The sequence below is a fragment of the Theobroma cacao genome, chromosome 3 (genome assembly GCF_053813885.1).
Source record: "Theobroma cacao isolate CCN51 chromosome 3, ASM5381388v1, whole genome shotgun sequence".
Taxonomy (NCBI): domain Eukaryota; kingdom Viridiplantae; phylum Streptophyta; class Magnoliopsida; order Malvales; family Malvaceae; genus Theobroma; species Theobroma cacao.
Genome location: NC_142641.1, coordinates 35,731,057 through 35,755,775, shown reverse-complemented (window position 1 = coordinate 35,755,775; position 24,719 = coordinate 35,731,057). Strand labels below are relative to the sequence as shown.

The following is a 24,719-nucleotide window of genomic DNA, read 5'->3' as shown; positions in this document are numbered from 1 at the left end:
TATTTCTAAAATGGGCTTATGAGGATGACCATTTCTCACAATTTCTTCTTTTAAGTTTAACACACAGCATTTTATTGCAGAATTATGAGTGCAGAATTGTTAAATGCTTACCTTGAAAAAAGAATAAGCAGGATGTCAGGGCCTGCTCAAATTTGGCCATTTCTTTCTCAGTAAGTGTTATCCATCCTTCTATTCCCTCACCATCCTTGGTATCCAAGAAAAAGACAACCCTTTCCATTCCCAAAGCAATTGCAGTCCTTATCGGCTTTCCCCATCCAAAATCAGTTTCATAAAACGGAATTCGACACCAACTACTAAAAATAAACATCTTATTGTTTACTATACTTTTAACTATATCAAGGTAGCCACCATCTGCATGAATAGGGGTGTACAAATGGTTATTTTAGTTAGTTCGATTTTAGATATCTAATAATCGAACTAACCAAATTCATATTTAAAAATAACCGAAATTAAACCGAACTAATCGAAACTGAACTAATTCGGTTAGTTCAGTTCGATTTTCAAAAATCGAACTTGACAAATTTTTTATTTTTTTGTTTGTATATATTTATTTATGTTGTATTTTTTTAATAAATCAATACCACAAAAATATTAAAAATGATAATAAAAAATTATAATAAATAAGATGGATACTCAAATAATTAAAGAGAAAATAAAGAGGAGAAAAGATTAGGTTTAGGATTTATTTTTCATGCAAAATCCCTATAATACCCTTACTTAAGTTCGGTTAGTTTGATAAGAAATTTTTCTAACCGAAATCGAACCGAATTAATTTGATAACCAAACTATCCTAACCGAACTAATCAAACCGAAAAAACCAAACTCATTATTCGTTTCGATTATTTGGTTCAATTTACATTTGCTCACTCCTATGCATGAAGGTTCTTCACATAGTTATCATCAACCTTTTTTATGGACTAGAATGCAACGATTAAACGTCTTCTCCATCTGTGGTTCCACCAGTACCACGTGGAAGATATTTCCAATACATTGTTGTGGAATTGTGGAAAAGGTGGATTCGTTCTGTTTCGCAAATTCACAGTAACTGTCACCATGGGGAATGTTTCATCTTTTTTTGTAGTTGTGGACATAATAGCAGACCAAATGAGTGCTGACACAGCCTCAAACCTTGATAGACGATAAGAGCACAGTCCATTACCAATTTCATTTCTTAAAGAAGCTATCTTAGAGCCATCAAACAAGAGTCTCTCTGTCAACACTTTTTTATCTTTATTTTCGTCGACAAACTGCTTCCAAAACCCTGATAAATCCAGTGGAGGACAGACAGAGGTGCGATTGCAAATCAGATCATTATCAATATCATTGGCACCACAAGCAACCGCAGCCCAGATTTTAAGAAAAGTTGCTGTTGCTGCTACATCAGCTACCACATGATCAACACAAGCACAAATTGTTATGCCACCACAAGCAAAGAAGCTCACCTGAATTGCTACCATTACCTTAGCACTTGGTTCAGAAAACCTTTCAAGGGAATCACAGGGAAGTAGCGGTAACAGCAAATTAGTACTCTCTGGTTCTTTAAAAACAGTGGACATGTCAGTGGCTACCTGAGCTTCCATGTAGATGGCACCCTCATCATTACAGTCAATAGTAAAGCTATCCTTGACTCTTCCAGCATATGGATAGAAGTGGGTTAACGTTTTGGAGAGAGACTCTTTGAGTATATTAGATCTTTTCCCGGTATCACCGGGGGCAACCGAATAAAAGAGAATAAGCGGGATATATATGGATTCAGCTTTTTCTATCTGATCTAGAAAAAGAAATAGAATGAAATAGTAGAAAAAGAAGGTACGAGTCTTCTATTAATTTAAAAGATAACTAAATTTATTTATTTTTTATTTTTAAAGTTATGAATAAAGAAATTACAAATACAATTGATAAAGATCAATTGTGTTGAAGATTGAAATTTACCGAAGATGATATTCTCCCATCAATTGAACCAATGGAGGAGTAGAATCTAGAGTAAGATAAGTGTTCAAATATGATTGATTTTAATACCAATATTATAATTTCAGCTCATGCAAATATATTGAAAGAAATTATTCCTAAAGTTGGAATGAAATTTGAAATGGAACAAGATATTTATAATTTTTACAATAAATATGCCAAAGAAGTCGTTGGATTTAGTATTCGAAGAACTAAAAGACATAGAGATAAGTATGGTAATTGGGTATATAAGGTTTTTTGTTGTTCTTGCCAAGAAACTTGAAGAAATGATAAAAGATATGATAGTGTCAAAAGTCATCATCCAGAAATAAGATTTGGGTGCTTAGTTGTGTTAAAAGTTTCACGATATGATGATAAATTACGTGTTACGAAATTTATTACAGAACATACACATACATTAGCTTCTCCGTATAAACATATATTTTTAAGATCTGAAAGGGAAATTAATCTCCCTCAAGCTGTTAAACTTGAAATCGCTGATTGCTTCAGAATAGCGCCAAAAGAAAGTGTTGGGTTTCTGGCAAGAAAAATTGGTGAACTCAAAAATCTTGATTTTATTCTTTATGACTACAATAATTATTTACGTTCTAAGAGAATAGAAGCAATGAAAGTTGGAGATACTGATAGTGTCTAAAAGTATCTACAAAATATGCAGCATGATGATCCTAATTTTTCCTATACTATACAAGTTAATCTTGATGATCTCATCACAAATATTTTCTGAACAGATGACAGGATGAAATCAGATTATAAATCTTTTGGAGATGTAGTATGTTTTGATACAACATATAAAAAAAATAAAGAAGATAGACTTTTTGTATTATTTATTGGTATTAATCATTATAAGTAAAGTGTTATATTTGATGTAGCATTATTGTACTATAAAACATGTGATATTTTTATTTAATTATTTGAATCATTATAATTATTTTTATTTCCATGACTAAAGAATCGACTCTGGTTAAAATTTGGTGCATGAATCTGGAAAATCAAATCATTTTCTATTCCTCGTTCCTCCAATTTACTATTCCCTCCAAATATATTCTAAAGGTGTTTGTTCAATAAAGGGTTAGGGGATATCCATATTAGTGATTCGTGACTGATCTTTTAAGAATCAAAACCTTTTTATTTCCCATATACATGAATGATGATTATATTGTTTTATTTTACGTGCAATTGCCAAGTGAACCATAATATAAATATGTAATCTAAATTATGTTACATCATATTCATTGCTTTTTTTTAAAAAAAAATTAAAGAATTATTCATTTCAAAGAGGAAATCCAAATACAAAAAAGGAGAGTCCAAACCTAATGGAAGATCAGTGTTGACCCTCTATTCACAAACCGGTAATAAAAAGAACACCAGTAACCCCTCCTTATCCAGCAAAAACAAGAAGACCATCTGTTTCCCTATTTGCAATTGAACGCAAATATATATCATATGCATTGCTAACCAAGGAAAAGACATGCATATTATCTTTTCCAGCCGTTAAGCTCATAATTGTTGATTGGTCAATTATTGCCAGCGGCTCTCTCTCTTTTTTTTTTTTTTTTTGCTCATTTTATTGTTGGTCAGATTGCTCGTGCATTATCTTCTTTTTTTTTTTTTTCCTAAACGCACTTCATGTTGTTGATTCATTAATGTTCTCTAGATTGTCGTTGAGTGTGAGGTTTGTCTTTGTTTCCTATTTTTTCATTTTTTAATTGTCAACTTGTGAATTTTGAGTTTTATGTTTCCTCTGCTTTCCTTTTAGGAATGTTTATTCATGGTTAGTATTTTCTTAATAGTAATTTTCTTTACATGTGAAGATATATATTGGATTAAAGCTATGGAAATGAGATGATTTTTTCTCATCTCATAAACTTTCATTCTCTCCTTAATTCTCAAAATTCAAATCAAAGATGTTTTATAAATATGTTCATGTTTTAATGCTCTGTTATTCCCTTCGTGGCGACTTTTTTTTCAAGTTTTAGTAATTTATTGAATGTGAATAATTTATCTTATTTTTTTTCTTGCTTGGAAACAAAAAATCTCTAAAAATATTGACTTGAAACGGGTCATAGTTGATATCTTAGCAAGGAGCTTGAATGATCATGCATCTTAATTTTATACTAAATTTAATTAGATTTTCTCTTTTTTTAATTTTTTGTGACAAGTTTTAATTTTTAGGCTTTTTTAACAATAATAAATGTGAGACACAATCTCATACCAAACAAAAAATTAAAAAAAAATTAAAAGAGAAGTATAAATTCGAATAGTTGGATTAAAGTGCAAATTGGAAGTCTTAATTGGTCTTATAATTTAATTAAACTAATAATATATAATAAATATATGTTATTATTTAATCAAAGCACTTGACTTTTGCAGGTGATTAAATAATAAATTATTTTAATATAAATTTAATTTTTGAATTAAATGGTTGTTAATATTATTTGTATCAAAAAACATTAAATGTCTTTAATTAAGGACTCCTCTAATTCAAAATTCAAAAGGATACTAAAAGCAACATCCATACAATCTCTCATTCTTCTTAGATGTATTTTTTAGATTTCTTTTATACTATTCTGTTGTAAAAATATTTTATAAAAGTTTGATAATTTTACTATACACTGTAAAATCCTTAGTGGATTGGTTTTGTCATTACAAAATGCAATCAATCTCCAAACCTCATCGTATTCTTCAAGATTTATTATTTGTAATTCTTTTACACATTATGAATAAGATTGAATAAAACTTTAAGGACAATGACATTAATACACTTCTTATAATTTTTTTATTATTTTTTGTATTTACAGTTATATGTTGCAACATGATTGATCATAAAAAAGAATTATTTACCTTTCAATCATAATAAAACAAATTTTTAACATTTGTATGAGGGTTTTGAATGTTGTTGATCCAAAGAAATACTGCAATCCTGAAATTGTATGCTTTTAGCATTGAATAAAGCATTTCTTCTCTTGCCTGTGTCAAAGGAAAATTCTTACTTTCGATTTGTGTTTTCAATATCACCAAAAGATAAATAAAAATTTTATTATTAATGGCATTTAATGTAAACTTTAAGTGACCTAAATGCTCTTTGTAACATCACTCAGGACCAGCAATTAACATTTATTCATGGTCTGTCCAACGTGACAAAGGGCAGTTTAAACGTACGTTCAATGGTTTTGCAAATAGCAATATCATGTGTGGATGAGAGTGAGATGGCAGACATTCACTTATCAGGCCTAGGCTTATGCTAATTCCATAGACATCCAACAAAATTTCCATAAATGTGTTCCAGGTCCAAAAAATCCTCGCAAACTATTTCATACACATCTAAGAATTTGTCTGGATATATATTTAGTACCAGAAGTGTTCACAGATTGAGTTACTTTTTTTTTTTATTTAGATCAACTCAAATTGAGTTTTGAATCTGATAGTTTAAATTTGCATTCGATTTTTGATAATTTTATAATATTAATAAATAATATTTGTACTAAAATATCATTTTAAAATAATAATATAAAAATAAGTTTAATATTTTAGTAATAAATATAATTTAAATTAGAAAGTCGAGTTGAGTTTAACTGAGTTTGGTTTCGAACTTGGATTTTCAAAGTGTCTATCAAACCTAACTCCATCTAAACCCAAGGACATTTTTAATTTTTGAGATTGAAATATCATTTCAACAAGGTGATTGAAAAATTAGTTCCAAATTTCTAGTTCTACTCATGTGTTCTATTTATTAATCGAGTTAACATATGAAAATTTTTCAAGATTAGATTCAAGCAACAATGAAACTAGAGGAGGGTGAGGGTCTTCGTCTCTTCAAAATTTTTAAAATTTTTATGTATATATGAATTTTTTTTTTACAACCAAAGATTATAATCTCACTTCCCAAAGTTAAATTGAACAAGTTTTATATTGGAATTAAAGTTCCATAATCTAATTCATTCTTTAATTTTAATATGTAAGTGACCAATAGCAATTTTTAATTCAACTACATCTAAAATTAATTTTTCCCCTTAAATAAGTTTAGTTAACCTATTTTACTTAAATAAAAAAGAACTACTTGTTTCTCCTCTTGTTAAATCAAAACTTTTGAAAAACACTTCTATCCGATTTTGAATTTTCATTAGAGTTTAATTTAGTCTACTTTTTACATATAATTTTCTTAACAAATCAAACTATTTGAAATATCAATGCTTATTGTATACTTTATGCATTAGAGAATTTGACCCAATAGTTGGTATTTAATGAACAATATTTGAATCTCTCCCTTTCTTCAAATAAAAAAAAAATTGTATATTTAACTACTCCCATATCAGGGTTCTTGACTTAAATTTAAATTAATCATGAAATTTAAACTTTTTATGTCAATATAACATCAAAAACATGAAATTATGTTTTATAGATAGATTTTTTTTTATGTGATGAAAAATCATTGTTTTCAGCTTAATTAATAAAAATTTGTGATATTATGATTTTTCTTTAATTTCTCTTTATTATATCAATTTAATCGATATTATCCATGTCATTATTAAGTATTAAAAAAATAACTCTTAAAATTATACAAGACTTGACCCCCAAACTGAAACTCCTGATTCTGTCCTTGGATTCAAGTATTTCTCCAGAGGATCTGGAATGAACTCTAAAGATTACAAAGTCACTTTTTTTTTAAACCTCTAACCTTGTTGGTGGACAAGAAAAATGGTAAGACTAAGGTATGCTCCCCTTCTTGTTCTCAAACATGTCAAATGCATTGGAGAACACTTGACAATAATCTTATATATTTATATAATAAGTTCTACTGTCATAGTCCTTTTCCAATGCTAGCTTTTATATATTACATTAAAAAACAAAGAATAGTTATACAGCTATGAAACAGTTTTATTCTAGAATAACTGTATTCTTGTAGATGTACTAAAGTGAAATTAAGAAAACAAAACAAAACTCTGGTCTCCTAAAGAGCATTCCTCGCTGTCCAATGTTAGATGAGTTCATAGCTTCTTTTGGCAATAGCACTGGACTGATTCCACCTAAGGGTATGTCCTGTTTTGCGTTTCTTGTTGGTGTCTTGTGAAGCTAGAATATGATAGCACCGATCTTATATTCTCTACTTTTGGATGATATCCATGGTAGTTCAGCCTATATGATCAATTCTATCAAAAAATAACAACTTTATATATATATATTTTTTTTTTATCTTGATAAATTAAGCTATTTAGATAATTGTATGATAATATTTATATATCGATTTGAAAATTTTCAATAAAATATAATCACAGTCAATCAAAACAATCTAAAAAAAATCAACTGAATAGAGAAAAACCATTCTCTCTTCATTATCAGGTTTAGATTTTTACATTGTGAACTCATTTTTGCAACATTGTTTCCTTATTTTGAAAACGCTATGTATTAATCTTTGAAAAGATAAAATATTGATGCAAATTTGGTCATTGTCCTTGTATTTTTCCTACAATATCGACCAAGGCTACTGTGGAATGACAACAACCCATTCGTAAAAATTAATAAAAATGTACTTAGACAATTATTAATGTGTACTTAGCCTTAGGAACGTAGAGAGCTCAAAGACGTCTCAATGCTATTTAGAATCTTTGGCTTATTCTTCTTAATGTTCTCATTTGAGCCGGCAAGGCAACCGTGCTAAGAGAAACAACAAAATACTGCATTTTCCCAACGTAATCATAGTGTAATTCTCTCTTAAAAAGTAGAGTTTAAATCCCCTCGTATAAATCAAAAAAAAAAAAAGTAAGGGGCTTTTATTTCAGTTACAGCAGAAGTCAAGTTGGCCATGATTTTGTGGGTGTTGTACTGCCATCCAATACTTTGCTGAAAGCAGATGATCTTACATCAAATCAGTAAGATGGCGTGTTCCCATAAAATGGGAAAGTGTAAACAATCTGCTAATAACCATCAGCCTAGTGAAAATATTTGCAACTAGTATATATGATAAATAGACTTGTAAATTTTTCCTCCACCCATCAAAGGTTTTGATCGAATTGGAAATGGGGGTAAATCATCAGAAGATTATGTATTAGCTGGGTTAGAAAGTGAGGATAGATGGAAAAACCATTTACTATCTGACTTAAACCGCTCTATAATCCATTACTAGAAACAGAGCTCAGCATCAAACTGCGCCATCGTCTGATTAATTGTGTAATCACTTCAAAACTTGCAGCTCGTCACTTCATTGTTACACTTCCAATGCAACGAGTGACTCACCATTACTTTTCAGTGGTTTCGCAAGCTGCCTGTCTCATTCAACTAATCAAGGGGCCAAATCAGAGTGAAATTGAACAAGAATGTCACTAAGTAAGCTTATCCATTACATTGTGGGAAGATTTTATTTTAGGTCAAAAACTGTAAAATCAAAAGAGAATATGTGGGACTGCAGAAAATGACATTTACCTTAAAAGTTTTTTTCAAGTACAGTGTGTAAGTGCATTGTTACCACCTAGGAAGGAAGTTACAGACAAGTTATAGATCCAAAATTTCAGGAGAGACAAGGGAATAGGGCATGTTAATGATTGCTCTATGTATTTTTTTCTTGTATGCCCAAGTTAAAGGTTACAATTATAAATGCAAAGCCTATCGTCCAATTCTCATAGTTGTTGAATATTTTAGAACGCTAAAGATATCTTGGGAGTATCGCTTCCAAGAAAAGATAGTTTCTATTGCTATATAAGGTATCCTTGCTTTGTTGCAGTCTTGCAGATATTCTAGAAAAGAGACAAAAAGGGGAGAGAAACAGAGTGATCGGGGGAATGGGTCATGGTTTTTTAGCAAATGAGTTCCAGAAAACTGATAGGATCGATGAAGTGATCGGTCTTGATCTCGAGCTTTCTGCCATGGCCTTCTGTTATCAGCCTTTTATGCCCATAATGGGAGACAATGCATGTGGATGGAGCCTCCCCTTCTCAGGAGAAATCAGGGATACTAAGAGGCTCAGACGAACTATTAGCATTCCTGAATCAATCGGAAGTTCTGGTAGTCTTTCCAGTGGTGGAAACAGCGATAGCAGTTTGAGCCGCAGCGGCAGCACTAGTAGCTTGAATAGCTTTTCAAGGCTGCATTTCAGAGATCATGTATTGACTTATAACCAAAGATACCTTGCTGCTGAGGCTGTAGAAGAGGCAGCGGCTGCCATGATCAGTTCTGAGGAAAGTGGAGGCGAAGAAGATGAAACAGCCGATGGGATGAGGCTTGTTCAGCTTCTCATTGCTTGTGCCGAAGCTGTGGCTTGTCGTGACAAATCACATGCCTCAGCTTTGTTATCCGAGCTTCGAGCCAATGCTCTGGTCTTTGGCTCTTCCTTCCAGCGCGTAGCTTCTTGTTTTGTTCAAGGTCTTGCTGATCGTCTCGCTTTGGTTCAACCACTTGGGACGGTTGGCCTTGTTGCACCTGTGATGAACATAATGGACATTTCCTCGGACAAGAAAGAAGAAGCTTTGCGCCTTGTTTATGAAATTTGCCCACATATACAGTTCGGTCATTTCGTAGCTAATTCGTCGATATTGGAAGCCTTTGAGGGAGAGAGTTTTGTCCATGTGGTGGACTTGGGGATGACCCTTGGTTTACCACATGGTCACCAATGGCGCCACCTGATCCAAAGCCTTGCTAACCGTGCTGGCAAAGCACCCAGCCGCCTGCGAATCACGGCGGTTGGCCTGAGTGATCATAGGTTCCACATCATTGGTCAAGAGCTTGAGGCCTATGCAAAAGACTTGGGAATGAACTTGGAGTTCTCCGTTGTGAAAAGCAACTTAGAAAACCTGCGGCCTGAAGACATCAAAGTATTTGATGGAGAAGTACTTGTTGTGAACAGCATTCTTCAGCTGCATTGTGTGGTTAAAGAAAGTCGGGGAGCTCTAAACTCAGTTCTGCAGATGATTCACGAGCTCTCACCAAAGGTTTTGGTGCTAGTTGAGCAGGACTCAAGCCACAATGGACCCTTTTTTCTGGGGAGATTTATGGAAGCACTGCATTATTACTCAGCAATTTTTGACTCCCTGGATGCTATGTTACCCAAGTATGACACCAGGCGTGCCAAGATGGAACAGTTTTACTTTGCAGAGGAGATAAAGAACATTGTGAGTTGTGAGGGCCCGGGAAGGGTTGAGCGGCATGAGAGGGTGGATCAGTGGCGTAGGAGAATGAGCCGTGCAGGATTTCAGGCTGCACCACTCAGGATGATGACTCAGGCCAAGCAATGGCTTGGGAAGAACAAGGTCTGTGAAGGTTACACGGTTGTGGAAGATAAGGGATGCTTGGTTCTTGGTTGGAAATCCAAGCCCATTGTTGCAGCTTCTTGCTGGAAATGTTAAATCATAGCTGCCGAACGTCATTGTTCAACTTCAACACCAATAAGACAAATTCCCGGCAGTGGAAATGGGTGGCTATATATGTAATCCCAGTTATGTTTATCGTGATTTCCTACTAAACTTTTCTTGCAGCAATAAACAGCTCAATGGTTGCAGGCATTGGGCTTGAACTTGGAACTGTTCTGATGATTGAACGAACAGATGAAATAAAGAACGCGTGTTTTTGGTGTGTGTACATCGACGCAATCCCCCCAATGTAATTAACATTCAATTTAATTCTTTAATTCCTTCAATTTTCTTTCAATTGCTTTGCAGGTTTAAAGTTTCTAAAAGATCTTAAACCGTTTTCAAATTCAATCACCGTTCCTCAAATTAAGGCCGGTAATTTGTTTTTGTATATCAATATAAAGGTATGAAATATGCAATTGAAATTAATTCAACAAGTTTGATTAGTCATGCTTTGGGTTTTCGATATGAACAATTGCTTTTATTATTAGTATTATTGTTTTGTTCCATATATATGGACAATGACTTAAATGATTAAATTGTTAGCATGATGACTCTTATTAGGTAAAATTACCTTTAACCGGCCTTGTAGTTGTCAGCTATTGCCACCCCTTGTTCAAGTCAAATTTCCATCCCCTTCAATCCTAAAGCATATATTCCCTTCTGTCTATAATTATTGAATCTTCGAAAAAAAATGTCATAGAAAACAAGATAACCAACTATAAAATTTAGTTCAATCCATAAAGTCTACTTTTAACAGTCAACAATTTATTATTTGAAATTTATTAATAAATTTTTTACATAATATTGTAAAAAATTGTTAAATTATTTAAAAATTTTAAATAAATTTATATTTTTCAATTATATTCAATCAAATTCTTATATTTTTATTTTTAATTAAATAGATATTTATAACTATCGAATAAATAACTGTGATTAGTTAAAATATTATTTATAATTTTTATACTCTACAGCACTAGTAGTGTTAAAATAGAGTGTAAAAAATTTCATATGACTATCTCATCATATCATATAAACCTACTACATCACTATTCAATATGATATTTCAGTATATTATATTAACACCGTGTGACATAAAATAATATGTGATATTTTGATTAATAATAATTAATTAATTATTAATTATAAAATTTTATTTAATTTAAAATAAAAATATAAAGTTTTGATTCAAATTTATAAAAAAAAATAAAGTTTATTTGAATTTTTATAAATAATTTAAATTTTTTATAAATATTATATCTAATTTTTTTTTATTAATGTTAATCTCAAATGCAGACATGACACATCAATCCCAAAATTATTTTCCAACAAAAAGTTGAAATTTTAGTAACAAGATTGGTATATTCCCCTTTTCGCACGACCTTGGATGGATTTTGCCTCGAAAATTTTGAAGGAAAAATATGCCTCTTTCCGTGTAGAAAAATTCAAGAAAAATATGTACATACCTGTCGGTAGTAAATTGCAAAGGGCACTTCCGTAACTTTGGCATTGTAAAAGGTGCATTTTAGCCTCGTGTGTGGGGAAGGGAAAGATAGATAGAAAAGAAAGAAGATGGAAGCAGTGGCATTGTCCCTCTCCTCTACCACTTCATACTTGGGTATCCCAGCAACGGCAGCAACTGCGAAGCGAGGCAGCAGCACCTGCTTACCCTACGCCCCTTCCAACAACTTTAACGTGCGCCACCTAGCAGCATTCCACAAACAATCCCATCTTTTCACCAAATCCCCGGCTCGTCCTTTTCTTTACACCAAATCCTATGCCCGTCAATCCACCCATGGCATCTTCCTTCCCCACTTGGTCGCTTCTTTGGTCTGCTTCTCACTCTTCTTTTCTTTTTCCTGTCATAAGTAAAATACCCATTTTAGTATTTGAAGTTTACTTTTTTATTCTTTTGTTCTTTATTTTTGGTTCAGGAACAAGTTGAACAAACTTATATTATGGTCAAACCTGACGGTGTACAACGTGGACTTGTAAGCTTTGCTCCAATTTTGTTAAAATTTCATGCTTCATGATCAATTTTTGGTTGCTCAAAAACTTAAAGGAAAGAGTTACACATTTGTATTCTTAAATTGCTTGCTATCTATTGGTTTTACGTGCAGGCACTTTGAGTAGCCAAAGAGGGAATTATTGGTAATAGAGTTTTTGGAATTTTGATTCTGATTTCGTTTGCTAAACTTTGTTTTCTGGGTTTTGTTTTTTTCAAGGTTGGAGAAATTATTTCGAGATTTGAGACGAAGGGGTTTAAACTGACTGGCTTGAAGCTCTTTCAATGCCCTAAAGAATTGGCTGAGGTTTGTAAGTTTGTTGTTGGGCTGATATTGTTGTTTGCTGTATTGTTGTGTATTAAGAAAATCTTGATGTTTCCATGTTTGTTAATGTAAAGAGAAAAAAATTGCTTGTTGTGAAGTTATCTGTCATGGACATTGGTTGATTAACCAGTATCTTGCTTTGTATATGATATGAAATCATAGAAACCAATGAAAATTAATAATGATTTCTTACTGTAGAACACACCATTAACTAGCTAAAGCATTCCAAGTTTTCTGCTACTATCAAGATTTTTCTCACATAAGAATTATGTTAACTTGATATCTTTACGGTGGATGCTTTAGCAAAAGGTTTTGTAAAATGATTAGGGAGCTGACATGATGATATGCTTAATTAGTATTTGGTGATGGTTACAGGAGCATTATAAGGATCTCAAGGCCAAGCCATTCTACCCTTCACTGATTGACTACATCACCTCAGGACCAGTTGTGTGTATGGTATGATTCACCTAATTTGTTCCCATATCATAAGTTTTCAGTATAAGTTTTTGATTGAGAAAACTGATAATGATTATGTTTCGAAGGCATGGGAGGGTGTTGGTGTTGTGGCATCTGCACGTAAGCTGATAGGGTCTACAGATCCTCTTCAGGCTGAACCTGGCACTATAAGAGGGGATCTTGCTGTTCAAACAGGAAGGTTAGCTTATGTTTACCCTATTTTAGTGCCTCTGATTTCTTGATTATGATTCCTTTTTGTCAGTAGTCATTTTGATAATGAACATCTTGGCAGGAATGTGATCCATGGTAGTGACAGCCCTGAGAATGGTAAGCGTGAAACAGGTGAGGTCTTCTAGCTTCCTTAACCAGTAATCAAATATATTGTTGCCAAAATAGTTTCCTCTAAAATGCTTTTGTATGTTTCTTAATGTGGATTCAAATGAATGTAAGCATTACAGCTTCTGCTCTTGGCCTGCAGTGAATTTCTGCCATGCTCCAATACATTGAGCACTAACTGAAATATGGTCAATAGTCAAAGTTAAAGTTTATGCATTTAGCCACAGAGTAATTATAAGATCCTATATAAGAAATTTCAGTTTGGTTAGACTGGGAACAAAAGTAGATCACCTGTAATCCTTTTTGATTATTCCCCTTTGCCTGTTTTAAAGATTAGGGAGATGCACAGTAATGAGTTTATATACCAGCCTACCCTTTAATGGCCCCCATCTGATCTCCTCACTCTCTCAATTTGTTTTTTGTCCAGCTCTCTGGTTCAAAGAAGGTGAATTATGCGAGTGGACCCCTGTTCAAACACCATGGTTAAGGGAGTGATCTTTCACCATATGCTTAGTCATAGTTGAGGCAGGCTCTTCTCAAGTCCTCTTCTGAGCACCTGTATTTTCTATGCTAAAATATTCATATGAGATTTAAGCAATTCATTGAAGATTGATGTAATTGCCATGTTAGACCTGCAGTTTTGTAAGAGTAATGGAAGAAAACTTTGTCTAATTGTCTTATGCTTTCCGGTCCCTGTTTCCAACTTTACATGATATGACTCAAAGAATGGCTCAACTATCTGGCCTACAACCCTTTGGCTTATCCCCGAGCTAGTACCCTTTGAATTCTGCAATTAAGGTGACACTGATCTTTTCTCAAGTGATCCCTTGGGCTTATTCCAGAGCTGGTACACTTTGAATTCTGTGATTAAGGAGACATTGATCTTTGCTCTAGCTTTCTTGTAAGTAAGAAGTAAGAAACAGTGATCTGGCTTATTAAAAATAGAAAGCAGCAACCTCTCTTCTTGGGAGTTTATGAACATATATCATAGGTTACCAGCGCAAGCTAGGACTTATAAAGCCCAGTGAGTTGGTCCACCAAATGCTTCAACGTCTGATCAAAACAGTTGTATTATATCTCTCTTTAAGCAAGAGTAGGCACAATGATGAGCTAGACGCTAAGAATGAACTATTATTCTACCTCGTGAATCACGGCTATTCAAAGGCTACATTTTTGTTAAGGGATAAAAATGAATGAGGAGAAAGAACAAAAGCAACATAACCAGTAACTAAAACATAGCAGGCTGCCGAACAGAATTCAACGAGCGAAGGCTTCAATGCCCTTGCGAAAAGATGGAAAAGGACCTTGTCCAGCAAAGGATAAGCTAACTTAGAAGCACCGCTTCAACTGCGAGAATCTCTATGGTTAGAAATTTTCTGAGGTTGTTGTTTGACATCCTTAAAATGAATGCTTGGCTTTTCAACAACACTGTGTTTCAGAAACTGCGATGCCAAAGATCCTCTCATTTGCACTCCAAGCTCCCAGAAGCAAGAGTTCAGGATAAACCTTTGCAACACATACAGTGTAAACCCAAGCCCCATTGAAGCACTACTGTTCTTTGTATCCTTTCATAACACAACCCAGGAAAAGAAATCCTAATGCTAGATTCTCGGTTTCCTTGCTCTTTTGGCACTACTCAAGGTTTGACACACTAGAACTTGAAAACCTTGCTGAACCCTCATTCTCCATCATCATTGCTTCATGACTTATTGTTGAAGTTGGAACGCGTTGATAACCCTTAAATTTGGAAAACAGGTAGAGAATCGACACGCTCGTGCTCTGTTGCTGTGAATTCAAATTACCTGTCGATTGGCAATCACTTGAACTGTTTGAAACACTTGCAGAAGAACAATCCGTTTCCATCATCATTACCTCCTCACCAGATGATATGTCGGGACAACTCTTGAAGCCAGTTCCAGAAGTACAAGTTGCTTCAACCTTCATCGCCTCCGAGCTCAGATCAGTTGTAGTTTCCGTAACAGTTTCAGTTTCCGTTACCGTTACCGTTGATGGTGAAATTAGGCAACGTTGGGAACCTAGTTTAAGCTTCATTAGTGTAGCCTCTGTATGAAACAGGAAAGACTAGTTCAATAAATAAACCAAGGCAATATTAACCTCCGGTTACAGTAAGATAGAACTTAGCGACAAATTTAGGACTTTTATTTTTTATGGCTGGCTACAGATAAACAGAAGTAATCTTAAATCTTGACCGATTCCTAAACTTGAAGAAAAAGGGATTGAAATCTGAGTAATACCGTAGATGGAGAGAGAATCGTCCTTGATGATCTTGGAAGGCGGAGTCTCCAAGCTGTCTAGTGGCGATGGCGACGGCGATGCTCGTACTCTTCCGAGCATCTCTCTGTGATAGTATTTCCCCAACGACCACTTCCTTCTCCACTTTCCAGAGATAGATCTGGGTATTTCCAAATGGTGGAAAGAAGAACAAAAAACAGAAGTTTGGGATTTGGTTTTTGGTTTTTGGTTTTTGTTTGGCGCCACAATTTAAAGAAGCGGGAAGCGTACCTCTCACTCTCTCTGCTTCTGGGCTTCTAGCTTTTTACTTTTATCACTTACCAGTCCGGCCCGAAACCTGTAGCCCACTTTCACTATTGGTCGGTCTTGTTTGGGCCAGGTTGTAACTGATCTTTGAATAGCAATCTAGTGGTATTAGTAATTCACATTCGTTTTTAGGGAATGAAAACCAGCATGTAACCCGAAAATTGGCTTGAATGTTTTTTCACAAGAAAAAGGGGATTAAGCAAAGGCATAGGCTATGATTACTTAAGCTAGCATATGATTTTATCGCAAGGAAGGTCATGAACTCATTCTTCTATGAACCACATGCCTGCCTTTGACGCTTTAGCCGTCAGCAATATGAAATAAGCCCATTCAAACTGCACCTCTCAAAAGTCTTGCGGCTTTTGATTTCTATCATCCATTCATTTCAATGAATTACTTTGGGTACAACTCTAAATGCGAACAAGAGGCCTTAAATCACTCCTTAAGCTATTGCTTTGAGAAATATTTGTACATTCTACACAATGGCAGACCGTGAAATTGATGATTGTCAATGCATCGGCAGCCAGTGCATAGCCTATTTCTTCCTACGTCTCTGGTTCAGCCGTTTGCCTTGTTAAATGCGGCTGGAGATTGGTTTGCTTTCCAGGGATGTGCAGGGATTTCTCGGATGTGGGGAAGAGTAAAGCCTTTCCAAATGTACATGCTTTTAAGGTACAGAAGTATATTGCTGCTGCTTTATCCAACGCCCTACTTGTTAAAGAAGAGGAAATGTGTTGTGAGTTGTGACTCGTAAAGAGAATTGTTGTATGTTAAAGCGATTACTTGCCGCATACAGATTAGCACTAACGAGCTTGTAAACATCACAAATGAAGGCAACCCAATGAATGTATCTTCTAGGAATGAATTGAATTTCTACATCAAAAAGGAAAGGAAACAATTAATCAGTCCACAAACAAGCTTGTAATATGCATGACAAACTATTAAGACTGATTTAAGCCTACCTCTTCTTCAAGCCAATCAATCTCTCCGAAATAATCTTCTGAAGGAACCCCACTTACGAACTTTAGTCTTTTGATTGGCACCTGAAATAGGACCAACATGAACTTGTAAATTACATGGGAGACTGTTCAATATGCAAATCACACGATTACGTGTAAGTTTCCATAGGAATTTTACATATCTATACTGTACGTGGAGTCCTTCAGAAGTCACAATTGCTGAACATAGACAGACCAGAAGAACCGAAAGGCTGAATTACAAAACAAAAGAAGAGGCAAGATGATTCTTGCCATTTTGCTTTATGATTGTGAATCTGATTTCAACCTAATACCAATAGGCTCATCATTTTTAAAATAACAAAAAGGCAGAGAACGGAAAATGTAACTTGGCCATGGGCCTTTGGCATGGTGATAACACACCACCCATTGAGGATGGAAATTCCCATGACCCACGTTCGAATCCCCTAGGTCCAACAATGTCTGTATAAAGGACCTTTCGAGACAATTATAGATCCTGAGAGGCAATTCTTAACGGTCAATAAAAATATGTTTCAATGCTGTTTCTTTTTTCTTTTTTCTTAGTTTAGTTAACCTATCATGAAAAGGAAAAAGAGGTAAAATAACCTTGTGTTGATTGTTTTCTAAATGTAAGTCTTCGTCCACATGCAAAGAAGGAATAGATCAATCAAATTCTGAGAGGCTTCACTAAAGTGCGATTTAAATGCCCCCTCTATTTTAGCTTAGGTTTCAAAATGGATACCTTTTAACCTTCCAGCATCATACAAAGCCTCTTCTGCAATAGCCCTCCACTGTTCTGCACAGGAGTAGTTGATTCCAAGACCAACACTAAGTCCTCTCAGCAGATGTACGGTACGAAGAACAGAAAACAGTTCCTCTGGAAAAGACTGTCATCACCAAAAATAAAATTGGTATAATCACAACATTTCATTATCTGACTTGTGATTCAGAAGCAAATAAATATCATTGCTGGATGAAGGAACTACACATCCCCCCACTACCACCAACCCCTCCTTCCCCTCAAGCAAAGAAAAAAGAACAAAAAAGGAGAAGAGAATATGATATAGAAATAGAATAGAGACCAAGAATATCTAACTATGTATCTGATCTTCTAAGAATAGTGAGTGTTTCAGACAATAACATCAAACCATGAGCAGGGACAAAGATCAGGTTTCTTTTTGGGTTTGGGGTGGGGGACGGGAGATTTAACTATTTTATAGTAGCCCTTACCTGTACACCAACTTTTTTTATTGAAGAATCTTCTGAGAATGGTTGCAGCATTACCACTCCAGGAGGAAGTTTTGTATCAAACATTGTCTGTGCCAAGCGAAGCAGTTCCTGTTGTTCATTCTCACAATTGCTCACGGTCTCTATGCCAAGTTCCCTAAAAGCAAGGACATAGACAACATAATCCACCGAATTAGAGATTGAAAAATGTTAGGATAGCAATGTCAAACCAATGCTATTATCAAACTTCTCAATGGATTCATGTGGATGACCAAGCAAGTTGCCTATTATTTTTATTCTATTCAGACACAAATGACTACCAATTAGACACTCGAATGCAACAGCCAATTAGAACTTAAGTTCCCTTCTTGTCCTGTCAACCAACTGATTTTGTATTGAAAGGTTACTGAGAGCACAAAATTGAAACTCACAAGTTTACCTGTAGCTTTCTTCTGCTTTTACAGGATCATTATCAGCCATGGCAAGAACCAAATTAGCATATCCAAGCCTCAACTGGTCAGGTAGATCCTTCACTTGCCCATAATCCAACAAGGCAACCTGACTTAAGGAGAGAAAGCAAACTGATTAAACAACTAGTTGCACAATTGGCATGGAGTGTTCAATAGTTCTAGGACTAACAATGTCCCAGTCAATCATCGGTATGCTATATGGCAGATTATTCAGGAATAAGAATTGGAAAGAAATCCTATAAAAGAATTAAAAAATGATCATGGCAGCCAACTTGCCTCTGAACCTTTACAGATCAATATATTCCCAGGATGGGGATCTGCATGGAAGAAGCCACTCTTTAGTATCATCTGTCCATATGCTAGTGTCAAACTCTTGAGTATGTTCCTGCATTCACAAGAGTTATTTTAAGGCTTTTATCACACATTCTGACTAAAACTAAGATAAGGGGAGAGGGAGAACTGGAGTTATTTCTTGATAGGCACACAAAACTTCCTATTTTCTCTTTCGAGGAGGAGGGAAAAAAAAGCTTAAGAAACCAGAAGTGATAGACTCAGAGTCTTCATAGAGAACCTAAAGAACATAAAGGAGAATAAAAACACTAATACTATGTTTGGTAGGAAAGAAAGAAAATAGGCAGAAGGGAATACGGTGACAAAAGAAAAAAGGAAGTATAGGAAGGAAAGTTTTTCTTTCTTCCTAGTGTTTGGTATGAAGGATGGAAATAGAGGGAAAGAAAGAGGTTTCGAGTAAAATTGTAAACTGAGGGAAAATGCCATATCTGTAAACTGAAAGCTCATTACTTCTTTCCAAGTTCAAAAGAAAGAAAGATATAAATAGCAGGAAAGTAATAGCACTTGAGGCATAAAAGAGTAAGACAAGAAAAACACCATAGTCTCTTGGGAAATCTAGATGCTTACTGCTTTGCTGCTGCTGCCATTTTACCACCAGGATTTATTCCTCTTTTGGCCATTTCATCACCAAGATTCAAGATTGGGATTCCATCAATATATTCCATTACTAAGACCCTCCTATTTAAACAGAAAAACATTAGATTACTGAAATGCCAGCAGCAGTTATGAAGTAGTAAAAGAAGTTGATGAAGAAAAACAACACAAAATGCATCCACCATCTAGAAAACATGAAGGAAACTCAATGTAGTGACAGAATAAGTAGCATCTGCTTGTCCACATCAAAATAGCACACAAATTGAATTATGATGCTGGTTTAGCAAAGGAGTTTAATAGATGGTTAAAGCAGAAGCAATGGCTCAATCAATATTCTTCTGTGTAAGATACGCTACCATTATGATAAATTGCTAAATGCATGCATAAGAACTAGGAGCAACTTATAAATGGATATATCACAGCAACCATTCTTATGTAAGGTGTGCACATACCAAATGTCAAGGTGATATAACTAGAATGAAAAATAAGGACTGACAATGCCACAATTAATCTTTTCTCTTATGAGCAACAGAATCCTGACAGTCATCGAAAGTCTTATTGTAACCTTTAGGGTTGACGCATTAAAAAACAAAAACAGAAGCTTATATGAAATGACTTGAGATCTGCAATTCCTGTGTCAAAAGGATCATCAAAGCATGCAACTTAATATTCTACCAACTATACTATTGTCCTACCAGGATCCCAAGTGATTCACCTTCAACTTACATGTTTTATCTCAAAAACTAACAAAAATTTTAGGGGTCAATGATGCAAAAGTGACATGGATAACAAACTTCATAACTAACTCACTGCTAAGTACGCAAGACGTAAAAAGACAAAATGAATGAACATGCATCGCACAGCCTTTAGGCTGATCAATCTACCTGATAAAGACAACACAGTCCTAAAGTAAAACACATAGGCCGAAATGGAATGGCAGATGCTGTTTTAGACATCTTAGTCACATATCCTACGATAGTCCTAGAACTAACCTCTACAAGCAATATGCAGAATTACTGATTTATTTGTTCAAAGATCTATTATAAGATAAGACAACATGAACTTGCCTTGTAACCAAATCCTGAAGCGCTCGTGGAATCAGAACTGGACTCTTTTTGTTATTCTTGTACAAGAAATGGCGAATTCTCTCCATAGCATTGGCTTCTCTTAGAAAGTCAAATTCATAGCCAATCTTGAATAGCACAAAGGATAAATAAATAACCTCAACCAGAAGAACAATGAAATTCAAGTTCATGTGGAAGGATACTCTCTATCTACATAATCTGGGAAGTATATAAGGCATAAGTCCAATCAACAAATAGATTAGATCATCTCACACGAGAAAGTCTCCTTGGAAATGGAAACCAAAGAAATAAGAAATCAGTAATTAAAAGAAGAAAAAGAGCAAGAAGGGGAAGATCCTTTCTCTGGCTTAGGTATCAAAAGTGCATCTCATAAAATTCAAATCATAAATAGAGACAAAAATTGAGTATGCCTCAGTTACTGCTGAGAATTAATGTCCAGAAGATAGCCTCTATTACCATAAATTGAGGGATTGAGATCAACCATCAAACATGGATAAGTTGCATAAGTCGCAAATTTTGATCAGGGAGTAGTTTCTTAACATAATTATCATAGTTGATAAGTTCACAGCGGTACAGAATATAACCACTGATATTTACTAAATTAAATTTCTCTATCACTCAGAATTGACAAAATTTAACAACTTGACATTACACCTCATAGTAGGTTCATTTAAAATGAGAAAAAATGATTAGTTTAACCAAATTTGGGAAAAAAAGAAAGATGAGTTTTGCTTGACCAATTTTTGAATGGCCTAGCTGAACAAGCTATGTCATGAGGATAGGATTAGATTTTGGTAACTGGAAATGATTCACTACATCTTGATTAATGAGATTCAACAACTATAAATGCCCTCAAGGATGAAAATTAATTTTTTTTCTCTTGAGTACGCTCCCTTATTACTAAGAACCACACCCATCATTCTTCAATTTTTCTCCCAGCCATTATTATTAATCATTTGAAACTGGAAAGGAAGTTACAAAGACATGAAAAAACAAGAACTCAGAAAACAAGGATGGATGTGCTTTGCAATGAAATCAGTGTGAATATAGACACCTGTTTTTCCATTTCCTTGGTAACAGAATACAGATCAAATTTGATATCTGTCTTTTGGATGTATAATGCAAACGCTTGCAAGTTATGGATGTCTGTCATCATCAGATCTTGGATTCCAGGATGTTGCACCTACCATAAACTTAATAGTCAGAATCTCATGGACGTATGAAGCTTTGAAATCATCTCCAAGGGGCTTACCTTAACAACAACATCACTCTTATCACCTCTCAGCCTTGCTCGATGAACCTAATTCAGAGATGAAGATACAAAAAGTATTATCCATATTATTATCATAAGCATTATCTATTTCCAGCACAAAACTTTCCCCCAGACCCCAATGAACAACTTTCTGGCAGCAATAGATCCAAAAAATTTTGAAAGTTAAATCCAGTTGGAATTAAGAAGTAAGCCAAGAAGTGTTCTAAGAAAATAAGAAACCAGATTATCACAATGCTGACATTAAAACAGCAAATATGCCATATTTGTATGTTGGCAAGCATGAAGCTCATTCAATGAAAATGTAAATCATTTAATGATTTGATTATTTAAATGCTTCAGCCTATAACCTTCCCAGCCTGCTCATATCAGAACTTTAAGCCAGGTAAAGAAATGTAAAATAGTACCTGTGCAATTGAAGCTGAACCAAGGGGATTCACATCAAACTTTTCAAAAATATCACCAACACTTCGACCCAACTCCTTCTCTAAAACAAATTTAACAGCATCAAATGGCGTTGCCGGGGCTTGATCGCACAAAGTAACAAGCCTTTTCACCCATGCCGCTGGGGCTAGGTCTGGTTTCCCGATAATTTGAGCAACCTAATTTAATCCAAGTGACAAGTATCCAACAAGCAATTTAAAAAGAGAGCCCTCAATAAATATAGGATTTCCCTAAACACAATGACCATCACCTATCAGTCTATTATTAGCAACAAAAAATATTTAACATTAAAGGAAAAAGAAAAATGTCTACAAGTAAAAAAGGGTTTCAGGAGGAAGACGAAACATAATCAAATCCCAACATACAAGTAAATCCCCTTTCTTTCAATTGAAATAACACAAAAAAGCTTTGTAGTTTCCAACAGGTAAGAACAGCCAAAAACAACAAAAGAAACAATCAATAATATAATTAAACAGTAAAGAAAGTAAAAACAGACAGAAAACCCATTTGAATTGAACCGTTTTCACAGCAAAATTCATGGTACGAGACAAGGGAAAAAAAGGCCCAATTGATATTAAAAAGAAATGGAAATTGACGGCTCAAACCACCTTAAGGAAGAATCCACCAAGGTCAGAACACATAGCATAAATCTTGTCAGCAGCGAGCTCATGTTGTCTTTCCCACATTGCCTCTTGCTTCTGCACATCCTTCACAAAACTCACTCGAACTTGAAACACCTGTCATGTCGACAATTACCCAACAACCAAAATCTGTCAGATTAAGAAATGAAAAAGGACGGGGGAAAGAGAGAGAGAGGGACCTTGTAGCCGGTGTAAATATCAGCAGCTCGAACCCAGAACTGTAATGAGCGATGCCAAGGTCGCAAGTGAAGAGAAACCTTCTCCTGAATCTCTTTGAAATCAAAACGAGAACCTATAGCATTCATTTTCTTCACTTTACCCTTTAATTCTTTAATTAAAAATTGTACTATAAATAATAATTTCGTTCTTTAATTAACATTAAAAAACGAATTCAGCTCCGGTTTTTCTTTCGCATTCTTGTACACTAAAACGATGAAACAGAGAGAGCAAAATAGTGTTCACAGAACAAAAACCCATTTTATAAAGATAAAATAAAATACACTTAGATATATATTGTGGCTGCGAAGCCAAAAGTGAGACCACTGCAATGCAAAAGTGAACAAACAACCACCGCTTCTTAGGAGTGGATAGTGTGCTTTTCACGAATGTGACGCTGGCCTAATGCCTCGCCCTCTCCTTTTCCTAGTTGGCTCTGGTTCAAGGTTCGTATTTTTAATACTTTTGGAACAAATGAAAGGTAACAACTGGCAATAAGATTTGCCCCTTTACCCTTTTTCTCTCATTCTCTACTCAGGAGGGTCACTTGTTTAATTGTTGTATTGACTTTTTACCTTTCTTGTTAAGTTAATGCTACCTAACCGAAAAACCTGTTTTACGTTAGGATGCTGGAATTTTCCTTCTATAATTAAGGGGTTTTAATATTTTTGAACTTTGAAAAATGTAAACTCCCACAGGCTTCAGGCTTGTACTGCAAAATATTGCATTTGCCCGTAACTCTAATAAATGCGCGATTTGGGTTTCCCTTTTCCTTTCTTTTCTGCCCGTTGAATTCTGGGACTGTCCTCAGTCTGGGGCAATAGGCTTTCGGCCGCCTTATGCAAGTGGCCACCACTCACCAAACTTGGGTTTAGGGAAGACGGTCCATTCGTGCTTCGGCTTCGCAACTATTTCCACGCATTTACAAATATCATAAATAGTGAAAAAGGAAAAAAAAAAAAACAAAGTTCAACCCAATTTAGCAAATTCAAATTCTAAAATAAAATAATTCAGAATTTTACCGGATATTATAGTATTAATATGTTGACGAGAGATTTTTGTAGCTATACATTAAAAATTATGACTCATTAGTTACCAATCTAAAAAAAGTAAAAGTAAAATTTAATTAAAATTCCATTTGATTGATATTTTTTATTTATATTTATATTTGATTTTTCTATTCATTTTTTTACTATTCCATTTGTATTCCTTTTTTGAAAACAAAAACCAAAAAATAAAAGGATCAACAAAACATAAACTAAATAAATTGAGGAAAAAGCAAAAAATAAATACTAAAAGCCACACGATTTATTACTGAATAAATCACAAGCAAGTCAGTAGAGTTGGTAGAGGCCAATTTAAGGATCTTCTTGGTGATATGCGAAATACTGACTAAATCTTTTTTTTTTAATTTAGTGCTTGTTTGGTCTGAATTTTT

At 34.5% G+C, this 24,719-nt stretch overlaps 5 protein-coding genes across 6 annotated transcripts; 2 read left to right on the top strand and 3 right to left on the bottom strand.

The window, feature by feature from the left end:
- Positions 1–938: 938 nt before the first annotated feature.
- Positions 939–1,601, bottom strand: LOC18605050 (epi-neemfruitin B synthase L1AT-like). Its single transcript, XM_018117088.2, has one exon. The coding sequence runs from the start codon at positions 1,599–1,601 to the stop codon at positions 939–941; it is 663 nt and encodes a 220-aa protein (XP_017972577.2).
- Positions 1,602–8,762: 7,161 nt separating this feature from the next.
- LOC18605049 (GRAS family protein RAD1-like) lies at positions 8,763–10,322 on the top strand. Its single transcript, XM_007037834.3, has one exon. It carries the CDS (start codon positions 8,763–8,765, stop codon positions 10,320–10,322), a length of 1,560 nt encoding a protein of 519 aa, XP_007037896.3.
- Positions 10,323–11,835: 1,513 nt separating this feature from the next.
- NDPK2 (nucleoside diphosphate kinase 2) lies at positions 11,836–14,119 on the top strand. The gene is made up of 7 exons (XM_007037833.3): positions 11,836–12,155; positions 12,260–12,316; positions 12,551–12,637; positions 13,031–13,111; positions 13,198–13,310; positions 13,404–13,453; positions 13,875–14,119. Exons 1-7 carry the CDS (start codon positions 11,898–11,900, stop codon positions 13,940–13,942), a joined length of 714 nt encoding a protein of 237 aa, XP_007037895.3. The 5' UTR covers positions 11,836–11,897; the 3' UTR covers positions 13,943–14,119.
- Positions 14,120–14,558: 439 nt separating this feature from the next.
- On the bottom strand, positions 14,559–16,205 carry LOC18605047 (uncharacterized). Its single transcript, XM_007037832.3, has 2 exons — positions 15,703–16,205; positions 14,559–15,510 (listed from the first exon to the last, which is right to left on the bottom strand). The coding sequence occupies exons 1-2, from the start codon at positions 15,800–15,802 to the stop codon at positions 15,080–15,082; spliced, it is 531 nt and encodes a 176-aa protein (XP_007037894.3). The 5' UTR covers positions 15,803–16,205; the 3' UTR covers positions 14,559–15,079.
- Positions 16,206–16,342: 137 nt separating this feature from the next.
- On the bottom strand, positions 16,343–23,727 carry LOC18605046 (uncharacterized). Of its 2 annotated transcripts, none has more exons than XM_018117929.2 (13): positions 23,245–23,727; positions 23,033–23,161; positions 22,388–22,582; positions 21,963–22,010; positions 21,765–21,893; positions 20,693–20,817; positions 19,599–19,709; positions 18,957–19,065; positions 18,650–18,768; positions 18,214–18,367; positions 17,726–17,870; positions 16,969–17,049; positions 16,343–16,714 (listed from the first exon to the last, which is right to left on the bottom strand). In XM_018117929.2, the coding sequence occupies exons 1-12, from the start codon at positions 23,368–23,370 to the stop codon at positions 16,985–16,987; spliced, it is 1,455 nt and encodes a 484-aa protein (XP_017973418.2). In that variant the 5' UTR covers positions 23,371–23,727; the 3' UTR covers positions 16,343–16,714; positions 16,969–16,984. The 2 variants fall into 2 exon arrangements, with proteins under 2 accessions (XP_017973418.2, XP_007037893.3); XM_007037831.3 differs by having other exon boundaries at positions 16,343–16,879; positions 23,245–23,725.
- Between the last annotated feature and the right edge of the window lie 992 nt (positions 23,728–24,719).

Excerpts from the sequence above, each read along its gene's own strand:
- LOC18605046 (XM_018117929.2), bottom strand. The coding sequence starts at position 23,370 with ATGAATGCTATAGGTTCTCGTTTTGATTTCAAAGAGATTCAGGAGAAG. Across the intron at positions 20,818-21,764 it reads CCAAGGAAATGGAAAAACAG|ATTGGCTATGAATTTGACTT; the intron begins GTGTCTATATTC and ends GTGCTATTCAAG. Across the intron at positions 17,871-18,213 it reads TAAAAAAAGTTGGTGTACAG|TCTTTTCCAGAGGAACTGTT; the intron begins GTAAGGGCTACT and ends TGGTGATGACAG.
- LOC18605049 (XM_007037834.3), top strand. The coding sequence starts at position 8,763 with ATGGGTCATGGTTTTTTAGCAAATGAGTTCCAGAAAACTGATAGGATC.
- LOC18605047 (XM_007037832.3), bottom strand. The coding sequence starts at position 15,802 with ATGCTCGGAAGAGTACGAGCATCGCCGTCGCCATCGCCACTAGACAGC. Across the intron at positions 15,511-15,702 it reads CGATTCTCTCTCCATCTACG|AGGCTACACTAATGAAGCTT; the intron begins GTATTACTCAGA and ends TGTTTCATACAG.
- LOC18605050 (XM_018117088.2), bottom strand. The coding sequence starts at position 1,601 with ATGGAAGCTCAGGTAGCCACTGACATGTCCACTGTTTTTAAAGAACCA.
- NDPK2 (XM_007037833.3), top strand. The coding sequence starts at position 11,898 with ATGGAAGCAGTGGCATTGTCCCTCTCCTCTACCACTTCATACTTGGGT. Across the intron at positions 12,156-12,259 it reads CCCACTTGGTCGCTTCTTTG|GAACAAGTTGAACAAACTTA; the intron begins GTCTGCTTCTCA and ends TTTTTGGTTCAG. Across the intron at positions 13,112-13,197 it reads CAGGACCAGTTGTGTGTATG|GCATGGGAGGGTGTTGGTGT; the intron begins GTATGATTCACC and ends TATGTTTCGAAG.